At 37.9% G+C, this 19,506-nt stretch overlaps 2 protein-coding genes across 3 annotated transcripts in view; both read right to left on the reverse strand.

The window, feature by feature from the left end:
• On the reverse strand, positions 1 to 16,875 carry RBP1 (retinol binding protein 1). The gene is made up of 4 exons (XM_076340844.1): positions 15,616 to 16,875; positions 14,785 to 14,963; positions 3,593 to 3,694; positions 1 to 274 (listed from the first exon to the last, which is right to left on the reverse strand). The coding sequence occupies exons 1-4, from the start codon at positions 15,686 to 15,688 to the stop codon at positions 221 to 223; spliced, it is 408 nt and encodes a 135-aa protein (XP_076196959.1). The 5' UTR covers positions 15,689 to 16,875; the 3' UTR covers positions 1 to 220.
• NMNAT3 (nicotinamide nucleotide adenylyltransferase 3) overlaps positions 15,552 to 19,506 on the reverse strand; it is a 24,264-nt gene continuing 20,309 nt past the window's right edge. For both annotated transcript variants that reach the window (XM_076340841.1, XM_076340842.1), the window contains one exon: positions 15,552 to 17,685. In XM_076340841.1, coding sequence (XP_076196956.1) covers positions 17,276 to 17,685 — 410 coding nt within the window. In that variant the 3' untranslated portion in view covers positions 15,552 to 17,275. The remainder of the gene's footprint in view (positions 17,686 to 19,506) is intronic.

The raw sequence follows: 19,506 nt of genomic DNA on the forward strand, positions 1-19,506 counted from the left end.
GTGTTTAGTATCTTTAATTGGCATTTCTAAAAATAGTTTCATTTGCAGTTATTTCTTTAAAATGATTTGTTAAAAATATTTTATTATAACTGTACAGTTCTAATGTGATCTTCATTTCTGTGTTTGCTCTCATCACTGATGATGTTCACTACTAGCATTTGGAGATTTGGTGGTAAGTCTGTAAATTCTGCTGTTCTTCACTTCTGTATCAGCAGTAGGCTCACTGTACCTTCTTAAAGACCTGCTTACACTTGACTCCACACACTCTTATTTCCTAGGAAGAGAAAATAATTTAAAAATACAACTTTTACATAGGATGCATGCATTATACGTTAAAGTGTATGATGTCCAGCTTAATTTGAATCCACAATTTTCTATCAAATTAGATTGTACATATTTTAGCCTATTTTTAATCCTAAAAGAAACCCGCTGGTTTGAGTTTGTTTTCTGGTGAAAGCTGGATTAAGAGAAGTTATTTTGGGATCTCAGATCTTAAAGGACCAAATATGTTCCTGGTGCATTATTCTCTATTTGCAGTGTGTGCAATTGCTTAGGTCTTCAAAACGGGCATTTTTTATTTTGGACAGATAAAGAAGTTATTTGGGGATGGATCTGAATAACCAGTTCTGAATCTGTATGTTGATGACTGGTAGTTCAAACCTACAAAACCAGAAATCAGCTGAAAGCCCACTCTAGCAACACAATGTTCATGGCTAGAAAAGGACAGGTAGTTGTGTACACAAGATTTGATCTAGGTCTATAAATCACAGCACAGCAGTGAGTTTTGACTGAACTTGACCATACTGCATGCCTAATGCTGTCTACTGTTCCTTTGTGTTCCATAAGAGCTTTTAAAAAATCTACTTGCTAGTCATTGGATCATCGTGAACTGTGCATAAGCAGGTGCAATGATGTTTACAGCTTGGGCACTGATTTGTGAGGCCTACAGTTGTTTACCTAATCTCACTGAAGACGCAGTTTAATCTTCTCCATTACTGAAACTACTGAAGTTAGACCTGAGAAGTGCACACAGTATGTGTGGGGATCTGTGGAGGTGTTGACTGGTGTTGGTGGAAGAAGAAGAAAGGGTGGAACTTCTTAAAGGACATAAAGACAAAGGTTATGTATGACCTAGCAGAAGGGATGTACTTTCTATTTCAAGGTAAAACTTTTAATAAAGCTGTCAGAATATTTTGAGGAAACAGGAGGCAGAGTTTCTGTGCTGGTTTTGGCACGACAGTTTCCTTGGAAGTTATGCGTATTTTCTTATGGGGGACTTTGATAAAATGACATACTAAAAAAACCTTACGCTGAGTCAATAACCTTTTTGGCATATGTTGCTAGTCCCTAGTAAGAGAAAGTGCTTCATGATGAATTGATGAAACAAGCAGACTGATACAGTGATCTTAGTTAGGACCTGTTTTGTTCACTTCTATGTAGGTAACCTGGAAGAAGGCGTGTGCAATAAGGGCTAAGAGATCTGCTGGCAGTGACAAAAACCTACAGAGCAGAAGCAATCAATACAATAGAAAAGGGCAATAAAGCTCAAAAGAAAATGGAGAATGGTCAAATAAGTCACTCACATAAAATAGAATCTAAGGAGGAAAAAGAACTACAAAGTACAGACCATAGAATGAAATGGAGAAAATAGGAGGCGAGAACTACTAAAGGATGTGGGACTACTCTCTACAGAACTGTGGAAAGAATTAAATTAACACTTGGCTCATTGTGTAAAGTTCAATAGGATCATAAAGCTATCGAAGTATCAATTTTTTAGCGGTAACTGCCCATTGTACCAAAGGACTCTCAAGAGTACAGGACCTAGTAATCTTAGCTGGTCAAAAATAAGATACTAAATGGGACTCTTTTACTGTATGTTTAATGGAGAGAGTTACATTAACAAGGATTCAGAGAAATAAAGAGGACATCTTTTGAAGTTCATGAAATATAAAAAGTGATGAAATTGAAATATTGGGGACTGGCCTCTAAAATACTTGGTTGCTTCCTTTGCATGAAGTAATTTTGTACTGACTGTTGTGTACATGAGAGACAGATTGTGATAAATGGTACAAGTGCCAGTGAGTGCATGGATGCCTGCATGAGCTGGCAGGTATGATATAGCCTTCTGAAAAAGCAGCCTCAGATCAGTCAGGTTACCTTGGGGTACCTAAAGTGGCACTCGACACCTATGTTTGAGCAACTGAATCTGAATTTATGACTTCTAAAATCAAGCTCTTGACAGGGTCAAGTATAGAAAGTGGTCTGGCCTGGAGGTCCATGGCTAGGTTGTATGGCTAGAGCATGAATCAGAGTAAGGATAGCAGAAATCTGGGCTAAAGAAATTGGTGTTGGGGACAAAAAATGGGAAGAGATAATGACTGCGGAGCTGAGAAGGGACAGAAACCAGGATGCTGATACAGAGAAATCCAAGAGCAACTAGTGCTATTGCTTCATATATGTGCAGATGAGTGCACATATGTGTATGAGTGCAGGAAGGTGTAAGCTGAACTTCTAGGCCAGACATTGTATGGCTAATTACAACCTGTTTGCCCACAGAGAATCTGAAAGGGCTGATGCTTGGTGTCATGGCACCATGAAGCTGGGAGGTAGTGTGGAAATACTGTAGTGTGTTTGTGTATAGATAGAGGGAATATGTATACACAGGAAATTCTGGAGTCTCCTTTTTATTGCTTCCCCCCTACTTTCAGTGAGTCCATGGCCTCAGCTATAAAGTGATCACTTACTTACTTACACAGTAACTTTCTCCCTAGCTGCATTATATCAAGTATGTAGTCCAGATGGTAAGACCTGTCATATACATTCCTTTCCCAAACTGGTTTCTGGGACTTCCAGTACTTCCTGAAAATTGTGTTTAGTAATAAGGGGTTTGGGGTACTTTTGCAAAGATTTCATAACTCTCCTACAGATTTGATTATTTAGAGAACATCCACTTAGACTGCTGAATGCTAATAGTACTGAACAGTGAACAGAAATGGAGGTTGGATTTTATTATCTCAGCAGGAAGACTGCCTTTTACCCACACTGATGAGAGAGTGAGGACGCTATAAAGAGCTATGTGAGAAAAGAACAGGCATCCTTTTTCAGGTCCTGTTAACTTAGAAAGGTAAAAATGATGATCTGAAAGAACATGACATTTCAAAAACTTAATTGCTGTTTTAGTTCTCTAGGCTATAATGCAGTCTGGCCTGTAATTATTTTAGAAGAACAATGGTGTATTTTCCCTTTATGGCTTATTGTTGGATGCATAATTTCACCAGCTCCCATACTGCGAATTTCACAGACTGCATGAAGGACATTCTGTTAAATGTCTTCCTCAGTGTAGACGTTTCAAACTGGTATGTCTGGACAGACAGTTAACACAGAAAGAGTACTGCTCTGAAATCAGGCAGTCTTTGTAAGGGACATAAAAGCATAATGGCTCCAAATGAAATTGTTGCTTTAGAAACAAGTCAAATGCTGCACCAATACATAATTATGTCAAAATAAGCCAAGATAACATAGCACACAGCCTGCTGCATTACATCTAACCATTTTAACAGAGTGGCATTTAAAACCTGTTACATGATCTTACCAGATGCATTTCATCTCCTTCAATCCACTGGGTCCAACCACGACCTTCTTTTTCTCCATTCTGCACACAAAGCAGCTTATCTCCATCCCAAGATACGGTGGTCTAACAAAATAGACATATTCAGCGTTACTGTAGTATTCTGTGATATAATGATTAGTTTCCTTAAAGCAAAACTTCTCTCTAATATAATAAATGATTAATGTATCTCATAGGAAGAATAACTGTAGCGTGTTGTAACACTTAGGATAATTAACAAAAGAAATGAGCTTGAATAGAAAGTTGCTGCCCAACTGCCTGTCAAAACCTGGAAGGATGAGATAAAGCTGTTTAAATACAAGAAAAAATATCATAAAAATCATTGTGTAATCATCCTCTCTCCCTGCTAACAAATATGGCAGCAGAAGGGATGTGCAGCCTCACACTGTATTTGCAAAAGGAGCTGAAAACTTGGTATTAAGTTTGGTTTTTCCACCATAAGAAGGATTGCCCAGCTGCTCTACCTGAAAAAACTACCCACCTACTGGCAGCTATGGATGAACAAGGCTTTTAAATCCTGAGCTGTTTTTTCCCCATGTCTTAATCTGCCTTCCATCAGCAGCACCAAATTGGTAACTTTGCCAGCATCCTCCTTTGTGTAACTGTGGCTGGAGAACTACTTGAGCCAGGACTGGCAGAATAAGAGTGAGAGGAAGGTGCTGCAGGATTCAACATAGCACTTTTGTGAATATTGGTGCTGTCCTGAGTAGTTCAGTAGAACTTGATTCATAAAACTACTTAAATCTATGAGGGTGCATCCTACAGCTTGTTACTCTGGTTAGTCTTTACTGACAATTTGCCTTTCACGCCTCCGTAAGATAAAGAGAAGCAATATTCTGCAAAATATTTAAAGAGGGAAGGGGTACAGCAGTGACAATTTGTGCTCCATGAGGATAGTTTAACATCAATATTAGCACATGGCTTTTAAACCAGCTTGTTTGAAGTGAATCTGAGGACTAAATATGGAATTACTGTCTACCTTGTAAAAGTCTCCAGCCACTGCCTGTATGAGTAGTCAAATATGGAGAGAAGATGAATTCTGATCTATCATTAAAGGAAAACTTACTGCATCCATGCTGTGTAGTTTCTAAGAAAAGAAGTCAGCCTACATTTGTCATTCTGGGAACTAAAACCAGTTGAACATTCAAGAACTACACAGCCCTATTTATTTAATTTGTGTATGTCACAAACAATTAATTCTTAAATGATAACCATGATAGCCACTATCTTTAAATGAGTACAGCCAGCAGTCTCCACCCCTGGGAAGCTTTAGACTAAACAAGCATGGAAAATGAATCACTAGAAAGAGTGCCAGCATAGATAATCATAGGGACGGCATTGTTATTGATCCCATATAGTCTGTTTGCACCATATGGGGTCTCTGAAAGACAAACTCGTGTCCTTGCTAAAAATCTCTCTGATTTGGAAAATGCATTCACAAATTCTTCTATTCACTCTTGTAAAATGACGTATTTAAACCAAGTAGCAGATAACATTTTTAAAAAGCCATATCCTTTTAATGTATAAAATGCTAATGCAGGAAGGAACAAAACATTTGGGTAAAGCTGTAGTTAATGTGGTCATCATAGTTTAAATCCTCTTCCATATCTGTTTTGAATCTGTAGATGTCCAGTTGGAGATAGAAGATAACAAATTATACTAGTCAAAGTTAAAAATGTTTAATTTATAAGTTAACATATCTAAGAATTTCTGATGATTCCAAAAAATGAATATATCAGAAAATGAACATTATTTCTACTGATGACTTGTAGATGTGAGGGATACTGTGGAATGAAGCATTTGTATATGCAACTTTGCTTAGTAACCGCACTTATATTTATCCATTATTAGCTCAGCATAGTTTAATCATTAGACTAGCTTAATAGTTAAATTCTGTAGGTTTATATGTGAATTCAGAGGCAATATACCATGATAAAGTAAGATCCAACTTTATTAGTTCTGCTAATGTTCAAAGTCAGTTGTGGAAGTTATTAGTCTTGATAATATTCACTAGCTTAGTACACTTGGGGGCAATTGAGAAATGTTTGTAGCAGTGCAAGGAAATGTTAACTTTTTTGGCCTCCAAGGGTGATTGAAATTGTTTCATCTCAGAAAGCAACACACTTTTTTCTCTGTCTTTCTTATTTTTCCAATCAAGATTAGATATTGCTTTTGGCAATTTGGTGATAACCACAGAGAGTTTAATACCACAGACCGTTAACCAAGCTGTTTTATCAGCCAATATTCTCGGTTATCATCCTCTGCCTTCCCTTTGAGAAATATAAATACTGAAGAGATATGAGTAAACCATACAGTTTCTGATTTTTGTATGTGGCTATTTTGCTATGAAGGTTATAAAGGACAGAATATATTGCAGGAGAACATAATGTCCTCTTTGTTAGCAGGAACAACCACTTTATCACAGTAAGATTAATCAGTAGCATTTTAATCTTTTCTTTCTTCAGGTCAAACTGTAATGTCTCATATAATAAAAGACACAACTAATACAGAAGATAGAAACTTCTCTTTTAATTATGATTTAAGAAGGATTAAACAATGGAAAGTAATTGTTTAGGTCAGATGACACAGGAAAATCCAATTTGAGCTGTGTCCTGTATTGTGTTTAAAAATAACACCAAAGAAAACATCCCCGAATTTTTGGTCAAACATGGCAATATATCCAACAAGATATTTAATAGCTTCTCAAGATAAAGCATTTTCATCAGTACTAAGTATCAAAGTGATATAAAAACCTCTGGTAAGCAGTCTGCAGGGGAAATTTTCATCAAATGAAGTGCTGATGCAATAAACTAATGTTGATATCACAGACAAAATCTAATGTAACTGTGAAGGGGCATTCTGTGATGTTGTAGTCACTACCTATGACCTTCTGTGTAGGAGGCATGCTGCACACTGCTAACAGGAGGGCTACAACCATGTTCAGGGTTTGTCATCTCTCCATCCTTTAACTCTTTTTATCTCATCAAATCTGCATCTGGCAGTTGGTGACAGACAGATAAACTACTGAGGAAACAACAACAAACCCAACAGAAAAATTAGTGGTAGGATTCCTGACTTTATCTCAAGATACTGTTGCTGGACAAAGGCTATACATATTTAGCCATCCTGTAGCTAGGTCAAATGATAAAGTCTTTTTCTTTTAAGCCTTTCCTTCCCTTACTAACTTCCGTTCAACCCTGTAGAAGCACTCATCATTCCTGTTTTTAGCCATGCAGCAACAGAACTCCCGAAGTTAACTCATAGGAAATGGCTGGTAGTACAATACAACTCATTTCTCAGCTGTTTGTGGGGCTGGCAGATGTGATGTCTCATAATAGGCATCTATAGCTACAGGACTCTGCAATGTGTTCATGCCATTACAAACTTGCTCAGATTGTTATTGAAAGACAAGCTGGTTATAATGTGGGCATTCTGTACCTGACTGATAAGCTTCCTGAAGTTCACTGTAGCCAAAAGATGAGACACTTCCAGAAGCAGTATTTTGCTTTTATGATTGTCAGCATCTCCATTGCTAGCAAGGGGCTTAGGATTTGATTCACAAATTTTAGATCAAAGGGTAAGCTGCTGTCAGATAGGATCAGATGTTAACTGTTCAAATCCCTTATTTTGAATCCTTGCTCGTAAGAGCAATGAAGGAAAGCAATGACTAGAGACATGTTCCAGGGAGTAGGAAAGTAAATGTGCCAAAGCTCCAGGCTATGCAGGTGACAATATGTGGGAGGAGGAGTAGAATCAATATTTTGGACAATGTTTTATTTCTTAGGAAAGGTGGATTTTTTTTCTTACTGAAATAAAATTGTATACAAATAATATAAAAATAGGAAGACTTGTGTATATCCTATGCCAGAAAAAAAAGTACAAAACAGCACATCCAATTCACTTTGTGCAAGGATCAGAATCGATTCTAAGACACTTACTGTTTAAATTAATGTGTATAATTGATTTATCCTCTGTGTAATTTTAGCAAGATGCAATTGTACATAACACTAATGGTTTGTCATTCAAAATTGGATTTGGTAAGTCTGGTTCTCAGGTTTTCAGCTGATTCTTTCTGATTGCACTTTTTGCATTCATCACTCTCTGAGCTTTTTAGGATTCACAAAAAGCTGAAATGCTAAGCCCATGCAAAACCACCTCCCCTACAAAGCTTCTGTATGTTGGCAGTGGTTTTGTGAATAACTAGCTCAAAGCTTCTGATCAGTCTCGGGTTTCAGACATGAATCCAGCACTGCAAAATTTGAAGATAATGACATCTTAAATTATATGGCAAAAGATTCTAGAGATCTCATTTGATATCACTGCGCAAATGTCCTGAGCATATCACTTACAGGAATAAGCAGTAATGCCAAAAGACTGTGCAGTGTGAAACAAGGCAGAAAAAAGGAAGCAGCTCCTCTTTACTGAGGCACAGAGACTGAATGAACCAGAGTTTTAGAGAGCCTGAGACAGATCCAAGAGTGGACCCCTGTTCTCTGGAGACTCAGAGGGCTTGACTGGGGGACTGTTCTTCCTCACTTGTGGACAGCAGTTTGTAAAAGAAGTATCAACAGAAAACTACATGAAGACTACCTCCTTTAAATTACCCCCCCCTTCAAAAGTCAGAGATTATTCCAATGAGGAGCTGGGGAATTTACATTACTGCAGAGAGAGAGGGCACTAGATTTGAGGGAAGACTAGTATATACACACAGGCAATGACATAAAAACACCTCCCAGCAACAGTCATTCTAGAACAATGCTTGTTCCAACAAAGTATATGAGAAAATACTTACAACCCAAAAAAGAAAAGGAGAGCATTTGAAGAGGTAAAGAAACAAAATAGTTGAATCAGAGGGATCAAGTAAAGACATATTGCTGACCTTGCATCTTACTAGACAGGCACAATTTATTTTGAGTCTTCTCACCCTGTGGGGGATCCCTACTGAAATTCCAAGTATTGGAATGTTGTTTGTTGGTGGTTGTTTTTCTGGCAGCAAAGTCTTCATTCCAATACCTACTCTAAACTAGATTAACAGCTGTGAATTCCATTTGTGGAACAGAGGAACCCTGCTTAAATAGTTAAATAAGCTTCATGAGCCATGTGATTTTATAACAGGGCTTTATTCTGACCTTGCAGCAGTATAAATCAAATTATGTTCAGAACAACTAAACTTCATTGCATTTTTCCTGAATACAAAGTAGAGAGGAATCAGTCTTACATTAGGCATGTTTGTTATTTAAAACAGAGCCGTGATCAGTTTCAAACAACTTACCTCCTTTCACTAGGACGCAGCACATGTAACTAGCACTGGTTTGTGTGACAGAAGGATTGGTTTGGTGCCTATGAACAATCCTTATGTGGCTGTCTTAAACGTTAAATGACTGTATATTTTCAGGAAGATACTTCATATGGTAAGAGATATGATGGATCTGATGAGTGAATTCTACAGCTCCCAAATCCCCCTCACCCTACCCCACCCCAGCAAGTCTTAACTATGACTAAAAGTTATATTAGTTCCAATGATGGAACCCTAAACACCCATTTGATAACTTATCCATGGTTAGTCTGCTTGTATTCTGTTTTGGTTAACTAAATGGTTAATATGTACGATTTCCCACCTTCAGTTTCAAATTCTTGCTGTTTTATCTGTTTATCAGTCCCCAGTCATCGTCATTTCCTTTCCTGCTTCAACGTAAGAAGAAAATTACTATGCCAAAGAGCACAAGTCTCTGAATTACTGAAGCATCCTTCACTTGCTTAGCCAAATATTCAATTCTAATGCAACTAACACTGTTTTCAGTTATCCAAGAAGTTCTGCTGTTCTATATTTGGAACATAGATTCTTCCTTGATTTTTTAAACAGATCACTTGCCCTTAGTCTCTGCCAAAAGATAGATTCATTCTGGATAGCGTGAGCTAAAGCAATTCAGTCTCATTCAAATGCTTGAACAGCAGAGAAAAATGATAATGCAAAAACTTTCTCTGACTTTAGCAGCAAAATGATTAGAAAAGTAAAAATTTTAGGGAAGTAATTTTTGCATCTGAGCTATCCCATTCTCAATCTGCTTTGATTCATTGGGTGCAAAGACTTGGAACATGAAACTTCAGCCTTTGTTTCAGCCTTCAAGTTTTTTCAGTTCACTTTTTTATAAACTTTTGACTGATGTACTAAGCAAATACACTGTGAAGATACATAAGGCTAACTTTTCTGCCTAGTGTCAGATCCTGCCCTGTTCTTATGTTTACTGGTACATATTTCACATTGCAGATGTTTCCTCAGCTTCACTGTTTATTACTGATGGTTAAAAAGGAAGGCAAAATTATCTGGTGATGAATGAGACATACTTTCAGACATGGTTTTCAATTAATTCTTGTTTCAAGAAGGTCTTGCCTCTTTCATGCACAGTAGATATTTTCCACAGTAAAGTTTATGTGCATGAAACAAGGTTTTATACTTAGTGCAATACCTGAGACACTCACTAAATTAATCACAACTAGAGATTACAGAATTTATCTTTAAAATTGAGGAAATTTCATGATGAGCCTGGAGCTTCACTGAGAATGAAGACAGCAGGATCAAATACTCAGTTCAGGAAATACCAAAGCCACAGTTATCCATTTAACTTTAAATTTCTGTCTTTGTACACTGTTGATATATGTTACCAATTCAAACCATGAACAAACTCTTCAAAGTAGTAGAAGCTTTATCACATGGTCCAATTCAAACTTCACATCATATGAGAAATAATGTAATACAATATTAATGTTCTAAACTTCTTTCTACACCATCTAATGTGCACCTTGTAACATTTGCAAAGAATAAAAGATGCTCCTGAATATGTAAACGTTCATTTTACCTTTGTAGTTCAAACTGCCAAGTTTTTAACAATCCTAACTGTTAAGCATGAATAAACTTGCAGAAATACATCTTTCACGAAATTGCCAAACAAACAGAGAAACTCTTACTTTTATCTAGGAGATAAAATCCCTGGGGAAAAGCTTCATGAGAAGCATGACAGCATTATGGAGCTAAGAGAGTGCAGATGTCTTGCCTGCATTTCTTAAGAGACCAGGCTGTGGTCTGTGCTTGCACTGTGATTAGTGACCTCTCCTGTGTCCACACATCTGTTTGGTCAACTATCCTAATCTTTGGTTTTACAGAACAGAGAAATTGCATCTTCAACTAAACTAGCAGGGCTTTTGAGTTTCTCGAGATTCCAAAGTAGCAAATTTTCACTTCCCAACAGAAACAAAATCTTAAAGGAACTGATGTCATCAACTGCTGTTACCTATATCCCTTAAGAAAACAGAATCACCTAAAAACACGTTGCATACAAGAAAGTGACAGTTAAAGGTCAAAAAAAGGACAAAGCTCAATTAACTCACTGTTCCAGAAAGTTCAGACAGGCTTCCAGGAGTGACCAACTATAAAAATGAAAAATTCCTAACTGAAATGAAGGAGGGAGCCTATACTATCACAGGAGTATCAATTCCTACTGTCAAACCTTTGACTTACTTCTAAAATAAGTATCAGCAAAACTTTTTAGCCTTTACTCATCAGAGACAGTATCGATTTCCCTCAGTAAGTTTGCAGATGACACCAAGTTGGGTGGCAGTGTTGATCTGCTCGAGGGTAGGAAGGCTCTGCAGAGGGACCTGGACAGGCTGGATCGATGGGCTGAGGCCAACTGGATGAGATTCAACAAGGCCAAGTGCTAGGTCCTGCATTTCGGCCACAACAACCCCATGCAGCGCTACAGGCTTGGGGAAGAGTGGCTGGAAAGCTGCCTGGAGGAAAAGGACCTGGGGGTGCTGGTCGACAGCCGGCTGAACATGAGCCGGCAGTGTGCCCAGGCGGCCAAGAAGGCCAATGGCATCCTGGCCTGTATCAGAAATAGTGTGGCCAGCAGGAGGAGGGAAGTGATCGTGCCCCTGTACTCGGCACTGGTGAGGCCACACCTCGAGTACTGTGTTCAGTTTTGGGCCCTCACTACAAGAAGGACGTTGAGGTGTTAAGAGTGCGTCCAGAGAAGGGCAACGAGGCTGGTGAAGGGTCTGGAGAACAAGTCTGCTGAGGAGCGGCTGAGGGAACTGGGGTTGTTTAGCCTAGAGAGGAGGAGGCTGAGGGGAGACCTCATCGCTCTCTACAACTACCTGAAAGGAGGTTGTAGTGAGGTGGGGTCGGTCTCTTCTCCCAAGTAACAAGCGATAGGGCGAGAGGAAATGGCCTCAAGTTGCGGCAGGGGAGGTTTAGATTGGACGTGAGGAAAAATTTCTTTACTGAAAGAGTGGTTAAACATTGGAAGAGGCTGTCCAGGGAAGTGGTGGAGTCACCATCCCTGGAGGTATTTAAAAGACGTGTAGATGCGGCGCTCAGGGACATGGTTTAGTGGGCATGGTGGTGTTGGGTTGATGGTTGGACTCGATGATCTTAGAGGTCTCTTCCAACCTTAATGATTCTATGATTCTATGATTTGGAATTATTGTAGTTACGCTCTACCCTGACTGACTCAAAGACATGTTTTATAACTGAAAGGTGAACACAATTTCAGTGAATTATACACAAGATCTAACCTGTTCACCGTGCGAATATCATTTTTACTGATGTTAACTCTAGTTAGATGATATATTCTTCATTAAAAGAAAAATTGAGCTATGCCTATTGGATGAATTACTTCTAAGGTTATTTTTGCTAGTCTCCTGATGATTGCTCTGCTATATAGATTAATGTTTAACGTGTAATTTGTCTTATCCATGTTACTTTGTACTTCTCATACATTGAGCTACTTGGATAAAACTTGCCCAGTGGTCTGCTCAATCCACAATATAAATAACAATAACTGATTCACAATCTCTCCCATTACACAGGTTGACTATTAATGATTAAGCCATTTACGGCATTCAGTTTCACAAGCTGTAGATGAGAAAAGGAAACACCAAGAATGATATTCAACCTTTGTTTTTATGGTGGTTTTCTTCATAACACCACTCAGGGAGCAGTCCAGTATGTCTTATATCGTCTCCATGACCCTTCTCTCACAAGACTGTTCCTGGACTGTTGGAGTTCTTTTGTTGCTTAACAACTGCAAGTTTTGCCTGACATTATGGTTATCAGATTTGGGCTGAAGTGGCTTCAGAAAGACAGCTTCTTGTACTGTTTTGCCTTTGAGAAAACTGAGGTCTCATGTAGAAAATAAATCTTTAATGAGAAAATTGAACATAATCATAGAATCATAGAATCATTGAGGTTGGAAAAGACCTCTAAGATCATCGAGTCCAACCATACATTGGTACAAGGCAAATCAGCTGCAGTTGGTATCCGTTGTTGGAGGCTGTAAAGGGACATGGAGGATTTCTGAAAGTTTTTGTGGAGTTACGTGCCTAAGTCATTCTTAACAAAACAGTCAGGGCTAGTGACTACCCCTTGGGTTTTTTTGGAAAAGGCAAGAAGATGCTAGTACCTTCTGCTTCCAAGGCCGAGTAAGCATTTTGCACTAAACAGCCAATAGATAAAATGTTTAAGCAACCCTTGGAAGTAGGGTGAACTAGGTTCCACTCCAAATCAAATAACTGTGTAGTGACCAGAATAATCTTTCTCTAATTTCTTCTTTCTGGTTCAACATTTTGAATTCTTCCCCATCATTCAATTTAGCAAAATAAGGTAGAGAATTTTGGCCTGTTACAAATAAAGAAATATTTAGGGTATTTGTCAGGAAATTAAAAGTTGTGTGTTAAATCTATTAAGTATTTCAAAAGCAGGACTAGGCAGGGGCCACACTTCCATGTCTTCTGAATTGGATTTTTCAGCATAGTGGTTGTCTGACACATTTGTAAGAACTGACTGCAGGTACATGCTAGACAGCCTCAGAGCACAATTACTTCTTTCCGCCATGTAGAGGATGTTTTAGTCCTCCTTTAGATGGAGTTTAATGGTATTTAAATACAGATAATGCTTAGATGGAGACAGTTGGGTACACACACAAACCACTACTTCACTGACTCAAACATTAAGGACATTTTTAGTGCTTGAGCAGCTGCTTTGAACATTGCTATCTTTGACAGTAATTTAGCCACCTAAGTCTAAGTCTTTCTTTGGGCTCATAACTGTTCAGTGGATCTGGACCTCATTATCCTCATTAAGAGCCTTTCAGCAGTCAAAAATGCATTATGCCATTGGGGCACTTTCCTATACACAAATACACATTGCTTCTCCCTTCTGTGAACTTTGTATTCTGAACTCTATCATGCTTCTACCCTCTGTAACAAGGAGCACAGAAGGATTAGTTGAGGCACTTGCTAGCTAGCCATTCTTTTTTTCTGATCTTCATGATCTTTCCCTTTCCTGCCATCACCAGAGCAAAAGCAAATTTGCATATCCTAGTGTTAGAGAATAATATCGGTTCTAAATGGCACTATCTTTCTAAGAATGGAACCCTATTAATTCTCTTTTATGTGATTTCTCCTCTATAGTCTCTCCCGAGATAATTTTCTTTTGCTTATCAACTTCTTCACTGTAGGATATTGCAGGTGTCATACTTTCAAACTAACAGGAAAGAACTTGGTATTCTCAAGTTTTTCCCCTGTTAATTGGTATTTATCAGTCGTAAGTTAGAAAATACTGTCTTTCTGGCAAGCAAAAAGAGCTCATAAGGCAGAGTCCTCAGTGTTTGCTTATTGATTGCAATAAGATTTGTTCCAGTAGGCTAATTAATGCGTCTGCTCTAATAAATACACCCAGGAAGGAAGGAGCACAGGAACAAGAACAAGAAAGAAAAGCTGCAATTTCTAAGCACTTGGCCATTCTTACACATGGGGAATAGTGCCTGACCCTGCAATCGGTGGATTTCCTTTACTGTAAAACATTACTCAGTAAAGAGATTCTGAAAGTCTGAACCTAAATGTCTTTTTCACTGACAAATATCCCAGTATAATTGAGTAATGTTTCACTGAAGTTACTATTCATTCATTGATAAAATTAGCATTCCTTTAATGTAAAGGCACATTAAAAACTGTGTGCACATCTTGGCAAACTGAGAAGTACAGAAACAATTTTAGGAATAGCCACACAAAATGGTTAACAGATGTGGTCTATGAAAGGCCTCAGATTATTAATATTCTTTTTTTTTTTTGTCTGTTGTTACAGTTCTAATTCTTACCATGCATTTGCGATCATCCACCCCAGCTAAATCCTCCTCAAACTCCTTTCCTACATCAAATTCCATGATGTAATTTCTAAAAGTGCTTAGCGTTTTAATGATCATATGATCCCCATTCTGAAGGATTTCTTTGTCAGGTTTTAGCAAGTTTGCTATTTTTCTTACAGCAACATTTACATCTGAAAAAGAAAAAGAATTATTTTAATCCAGAAAAGTCTACCACAAAAAGAAGCTTGTAGCTCTTGGCAGAACTAAAATGAATAGTTATATATTCATTTTATAGATAAATAAATGAAGATAAATAAATGTCCAGATCTTTCACACCAGCTTTCTCATCAGGAAAAAGTCCATAACCTAATTCTTTCAATTTAAATAAGTTCATGTTTTGATTTTCTGATTATGTGGAATCCTAAAAAATACCATTTGTATTTGACAGTTAATAAGGCCTTCAATATTTCTATAGAAATACTAGCACTTTACATCAAATGCAAACACACAAAATTGCATCAAGTACATTATTGTCTCTTTATTACACATAAAAATTTTACTCTTTTTCACTTTATGGTTGGTTTTTTAAGTTTGAAATCTGCCACTTACCTCTTCAAGCTATGTAGCTTAATGTCTGTTAATGTAAGCTTCAAGATGGTAAAAAGTACAGGCTGCTTAAGACAGAACAATTTTGCATAAGGCAATTCTTAAAGTGCATTCCTGAAAAAAATGTTTCTCACAAAAAATGATTTATGACTGTACAAGAAAAAATAGATTCATGTAAAGACTAAGAGAGATTGCATTTATTGATAATTTATTAAAGAAACATGAAGGGAACCTTACCCAGTGCTTTCAGATACTCCTCAAAGTTGTCATTGCTGACCATTTTCCAGTAACCATTGAAATCTGCAGGCATCCCTACTTTAGGTAATTGTCAAAATCAAAGTCTCAGAACAGTGTGTTGATTCTGCACCACACAGCTCACTGTCTTTCTTTGTGGCGAGTTTGAACTCTGGTTTCTTTTAGCTCTTTTTTAGACCATGTAGCTATGCAAGTCCAACAATAATCAGATTAGAAGAAGTGTTGCCTTTAAATCCTTCCACAAGGCTGAACCTCTGAGATTTCTAATGACAGCAGGATGACTTGATTTAAACAGAATGAAACATTCACCTTCCATATAACTTCTGTAAGGGTACCGATTATCTGGAGATCCATTTTAACCATATTACTCTTCATTTTTCATGCCACTCAGAAAAAAACCTTTTAAATAGCTTTAGTTTAGGATATTAGCCAAAGCTATACAAGTGCTTATCTTGTGTGGTTTTTGAGGCGAATCCTTCTTCCTTGAATATGTTCCAGGTACTTTACGCCACCTTCTTTTCAGAAAATGATCATACAGACTCTTTCAGTGAAAGCAATTTGTGTCTGACATCATTACTTTAACTTGTTCCGCAAGCTCCTTAATTCTAGAGAACTACCAGTGGAAGCTGTTTGGCCAAATGAGGGCTCAAAAAGGGCCAGTTAGGTGGAAACTTGTATTAAGAAGCAGAGGTTAATGCTGTATATTGATAAATGCTACATCACTACTGAATGCATGTTTTCAGTTAATTTAAGCAACATTGAAACGCAGAGGTAGCACTTCATAGAGATTCTATATTATTTGAAGGTGTCTTCTGTCAAAAATGCGATAGACTGAATCAGCAGAATAGGCAACCAACATGTAAGAGAATGGATTTTTTTGGCTAACATTTCTGGCTCAAATACTGAGACAGCCTCTTAGCTATTTTCATTTATTTTCCACTGTGTATTTTCAAATGGTACAGCTGAAGTTCCTCTTGGATATGTTATCTACTCCAGGGCTTTGGCAATTACTTACTCTTATAGAAGACTCTGGATCAGAGAAGCAAAGAAACCCACTTTAAATCTGGGGATGAGGACTGTCTATAATTTGTGAATCTGGAGGCTTAAAAGTGACATGAATGGTACATGCATTTTTAAGTGCTTGCACGAAAGAAAGATTTATTTCTATCTCTTGTCCAAACTGCCAAGAGAGAAAAAGTTATTCAGGGTCCGAAAAAGTCAAAGTTTAGCAGTAATATATAATTAAATATATATTTATGTAAAGAAAAGTTATGGTTCGTTTTATTTTGCTGCTTCAGAACAGTAAGGCATCTTCATGCTAAAACTGTCTGTAGGATTACAGAATTACAATTCAGGAAAGTACTATGTTTGACCCTTAAGTATTACTGGAGATTAATATTTACTGTTAAGATCTTATTTCATTTATTTTCACGAGGAAGCTGTTCTTTATATATTTTATGCTATGCAGCTGAGCATCCCGATTTGCTTAAGCACTACCACACACAAAACCATGAATTTAAACCACCACATGAATTCAAGAAATTTTGGACTGATGTACTTTCCCTTCATTAACGAGAAACAACCTTCTCAAGAACTTTACATGAAAAAACCCCAGGTCTGTCCACTTCACACACTACAGACATCAGTCATTTAGAGGGTTTAGTGTTGTGTTATGCAACTTAAGAGGCTGAAGCAAGTCACCTTCATTCTTCCGCTCACTCTCTTCTGTGTAGATATTATGGTGTGCAATGTAGGATATAACAGAATCTGGTATGAGATATTTTACACTTAATCCTCTGCACAAGGCATAGCGTATCTGTGTTGCACTGATTTCATTCTGAATCCATTCTTTCACCAGAAAGATATTGTGCTGAAATTTAGTTAAAAGGTCTGATTCATTAATATACCGAGCAGGATCAGAGCCAGCACGGCTAACACAGACCAAACCAAACTTTTCCACTATTTCTTTGATGTGTTCTTCCTTCCAGAGATTGGGTGTATTAATTGTCTGTAGAAAATCAGCCCCACAGAGCAGCTTTAATTCTGGTAGAACTGGAAAGACAAAAGGAAATGAGAGATTTATGTATTTGCTTGGTTTTCTAGAAAGTTTATACTTAAAATTGGTTTAAACTCATAACTTTTTTTTTCTTTTTTTTTTTTTTAATCATTTACCTTTAGTCCAGTTTTCTTTCAAAAGGTTGCAAGAAAAATTCAACTTGGATTTTATGTGTCTGGTCACAATTACTTTGTCACCTACTTCATCATCACTCACAGCATATCAAATATTATCTGTACAATGTTAAAGGAGAATTATTCCTCCACTCAAGCAAGCCAAAAAGGGCAAGAAGCAAATAAAGAAGAGAATTATTTCAGCACAAAGACTAGACTGGGTTGAACCTTGCTACTACACCCCAGCCTGCCCTGCTCGCTTTGCTCAGGTACTGTGGGACCAACCCAGCCAGCGAGGCCCTTGCCTGCCACTGTGTGACCGCATATGGCTCCCCATCCCTTCGGGAGCGGCTGTCCTACTGCACTCTGGCACACAGACACAATGTTCGCATACTGTCACATTAGCCAGAGAACAACCTAGAATTTCGCCTGGGTTTGTGCACCTACATCATCTAAAACATGACGAACTGTATCTAATCTAACCAACCTTACTGGTACAATAAGCTAGTTAGTTGACCTACTAAGTTTTATTTTATTTTTAGAGAAATTTGAACCAGCAGAATATTATACAGATAATTTTTTGTGTCATGCGGCCATGGTATTTTCGTTCTAGTACAAAGAGATCTAAAGCCAAATTTGCTGTACCTTGAATAATGACCAAGAATGATCTTCACTAGTACAATTTTTTTTTTCTCTCCATTTCTTATTTGCTGCCCACCGCCTGAGCCCCAGTACAGAACTATCTCTTTCCTCAAAGTCTGTTCTACAGCACTCATCGTTAGGTATTTTCACAGCCTTGCATTCATGTGAAATGAAGAGGAAGGATGGAGGTATTGTCTCCATTTTACGTTTATTTGTGGTTGCAGACAGTTAGCACATCTGCAAGTCTTATACAAACACCTTAAATCAGTAATTTGAAAAATAAGAAACATACCAGTGATGATGCATGAAAAGCATACCTTACGTGCCTTAAGATACACTCAGTTTTGCAGAGGTTTAGTACATACCATGGAGTTAACTACAGCAAGTATTTCTTCTCTTCTTACACCCCTCACTACACATCTTCTGACCCTACAACAAAGGTGGCAGGGGTACTGCACTGCACCCTCCTGTGCTCTGAATGCAGCATTACTATAGAAGGAGGACTGTATGGGACAAGGCTATCTTGAAACATTCATGCCTGACAGATTCACCATAGACTGTCCACATACTTAAAAACATAATTCTGTTTTTTTTAGAGTTTATAATTAGTGTATTTGGTAGGAATGTGAAATTCTTGTAACAGCCCCCTCCCCCACAAACCACCCAGTAATTTTTATTTTGATACCCACATCTGCAAGGTTGGAACCTTTAGATTCAACGCTCTCATCTCTGACACTCGAGCTAGTACAGAAGTACCTGCAAAAGTTGTCTGTGATTCCTGTGTGGACCAGGACTTGAAGAGTATGAAACTCTGAAAGAATGTCCCAGATACTTCTGACAGGTGATGAACGATGAGACACCAAGAACCTTAGGGTTCACACAACCCTGGAAGCTCTATCATGATAAAGCTGATCTTTTCTGCTTCATCCCTTCCAAGCTGTCCTCTGCCCATCTATTTCCTCATGCCAGTTCCAATCTTGTCCTTCCATTCACAGATTCTACTTTTCCTTTCCAGTTCCCTGTCCTCAGTTCCATGTTTAGACTGTTTCCAGTCCCCTGCTT

This window comes from Aptenodytes patagonicus, chromosome 6, assembly GCF_965638725.1.
Source record: "Aptenodytes patagonicus chromosome 6, bAptPat1.pri.cur, whole genome shotgun sequence".
NCBI classification, from domain to species: domain Eukaryota; kingdom Metazoa; phylum Chordata; class Aves; order Sphenisciformes; family Spheniscidae; genus Aptenodytes; species Aptenodytes patagonicus.

Excerpts from the sequence above, each read along its gene's own strand:
- RBP1 (XM_076340844.1), bottom strand. The coding sequence starts at position 15,688 with ATGCCTGCAGATTTCAATGGTTACTGGAAAATGGTCAGCAATGACAAC. Across the intron at positions 3,695-14,784 it reads TGGATGATCGCAAATGCATG|ACCACCGTATCTTGGGATGG; the intron begins GTAAGAATTAGA and ends CTATTTTGTTAG. Across the intron at positions 275-3,592 it reads AAGGAGATGAAATGCATCTG|GAAATAAGAGTGTGTGGAGT; the intron begins GTAAGATCATGT and ends TTCTCTTCCTAG.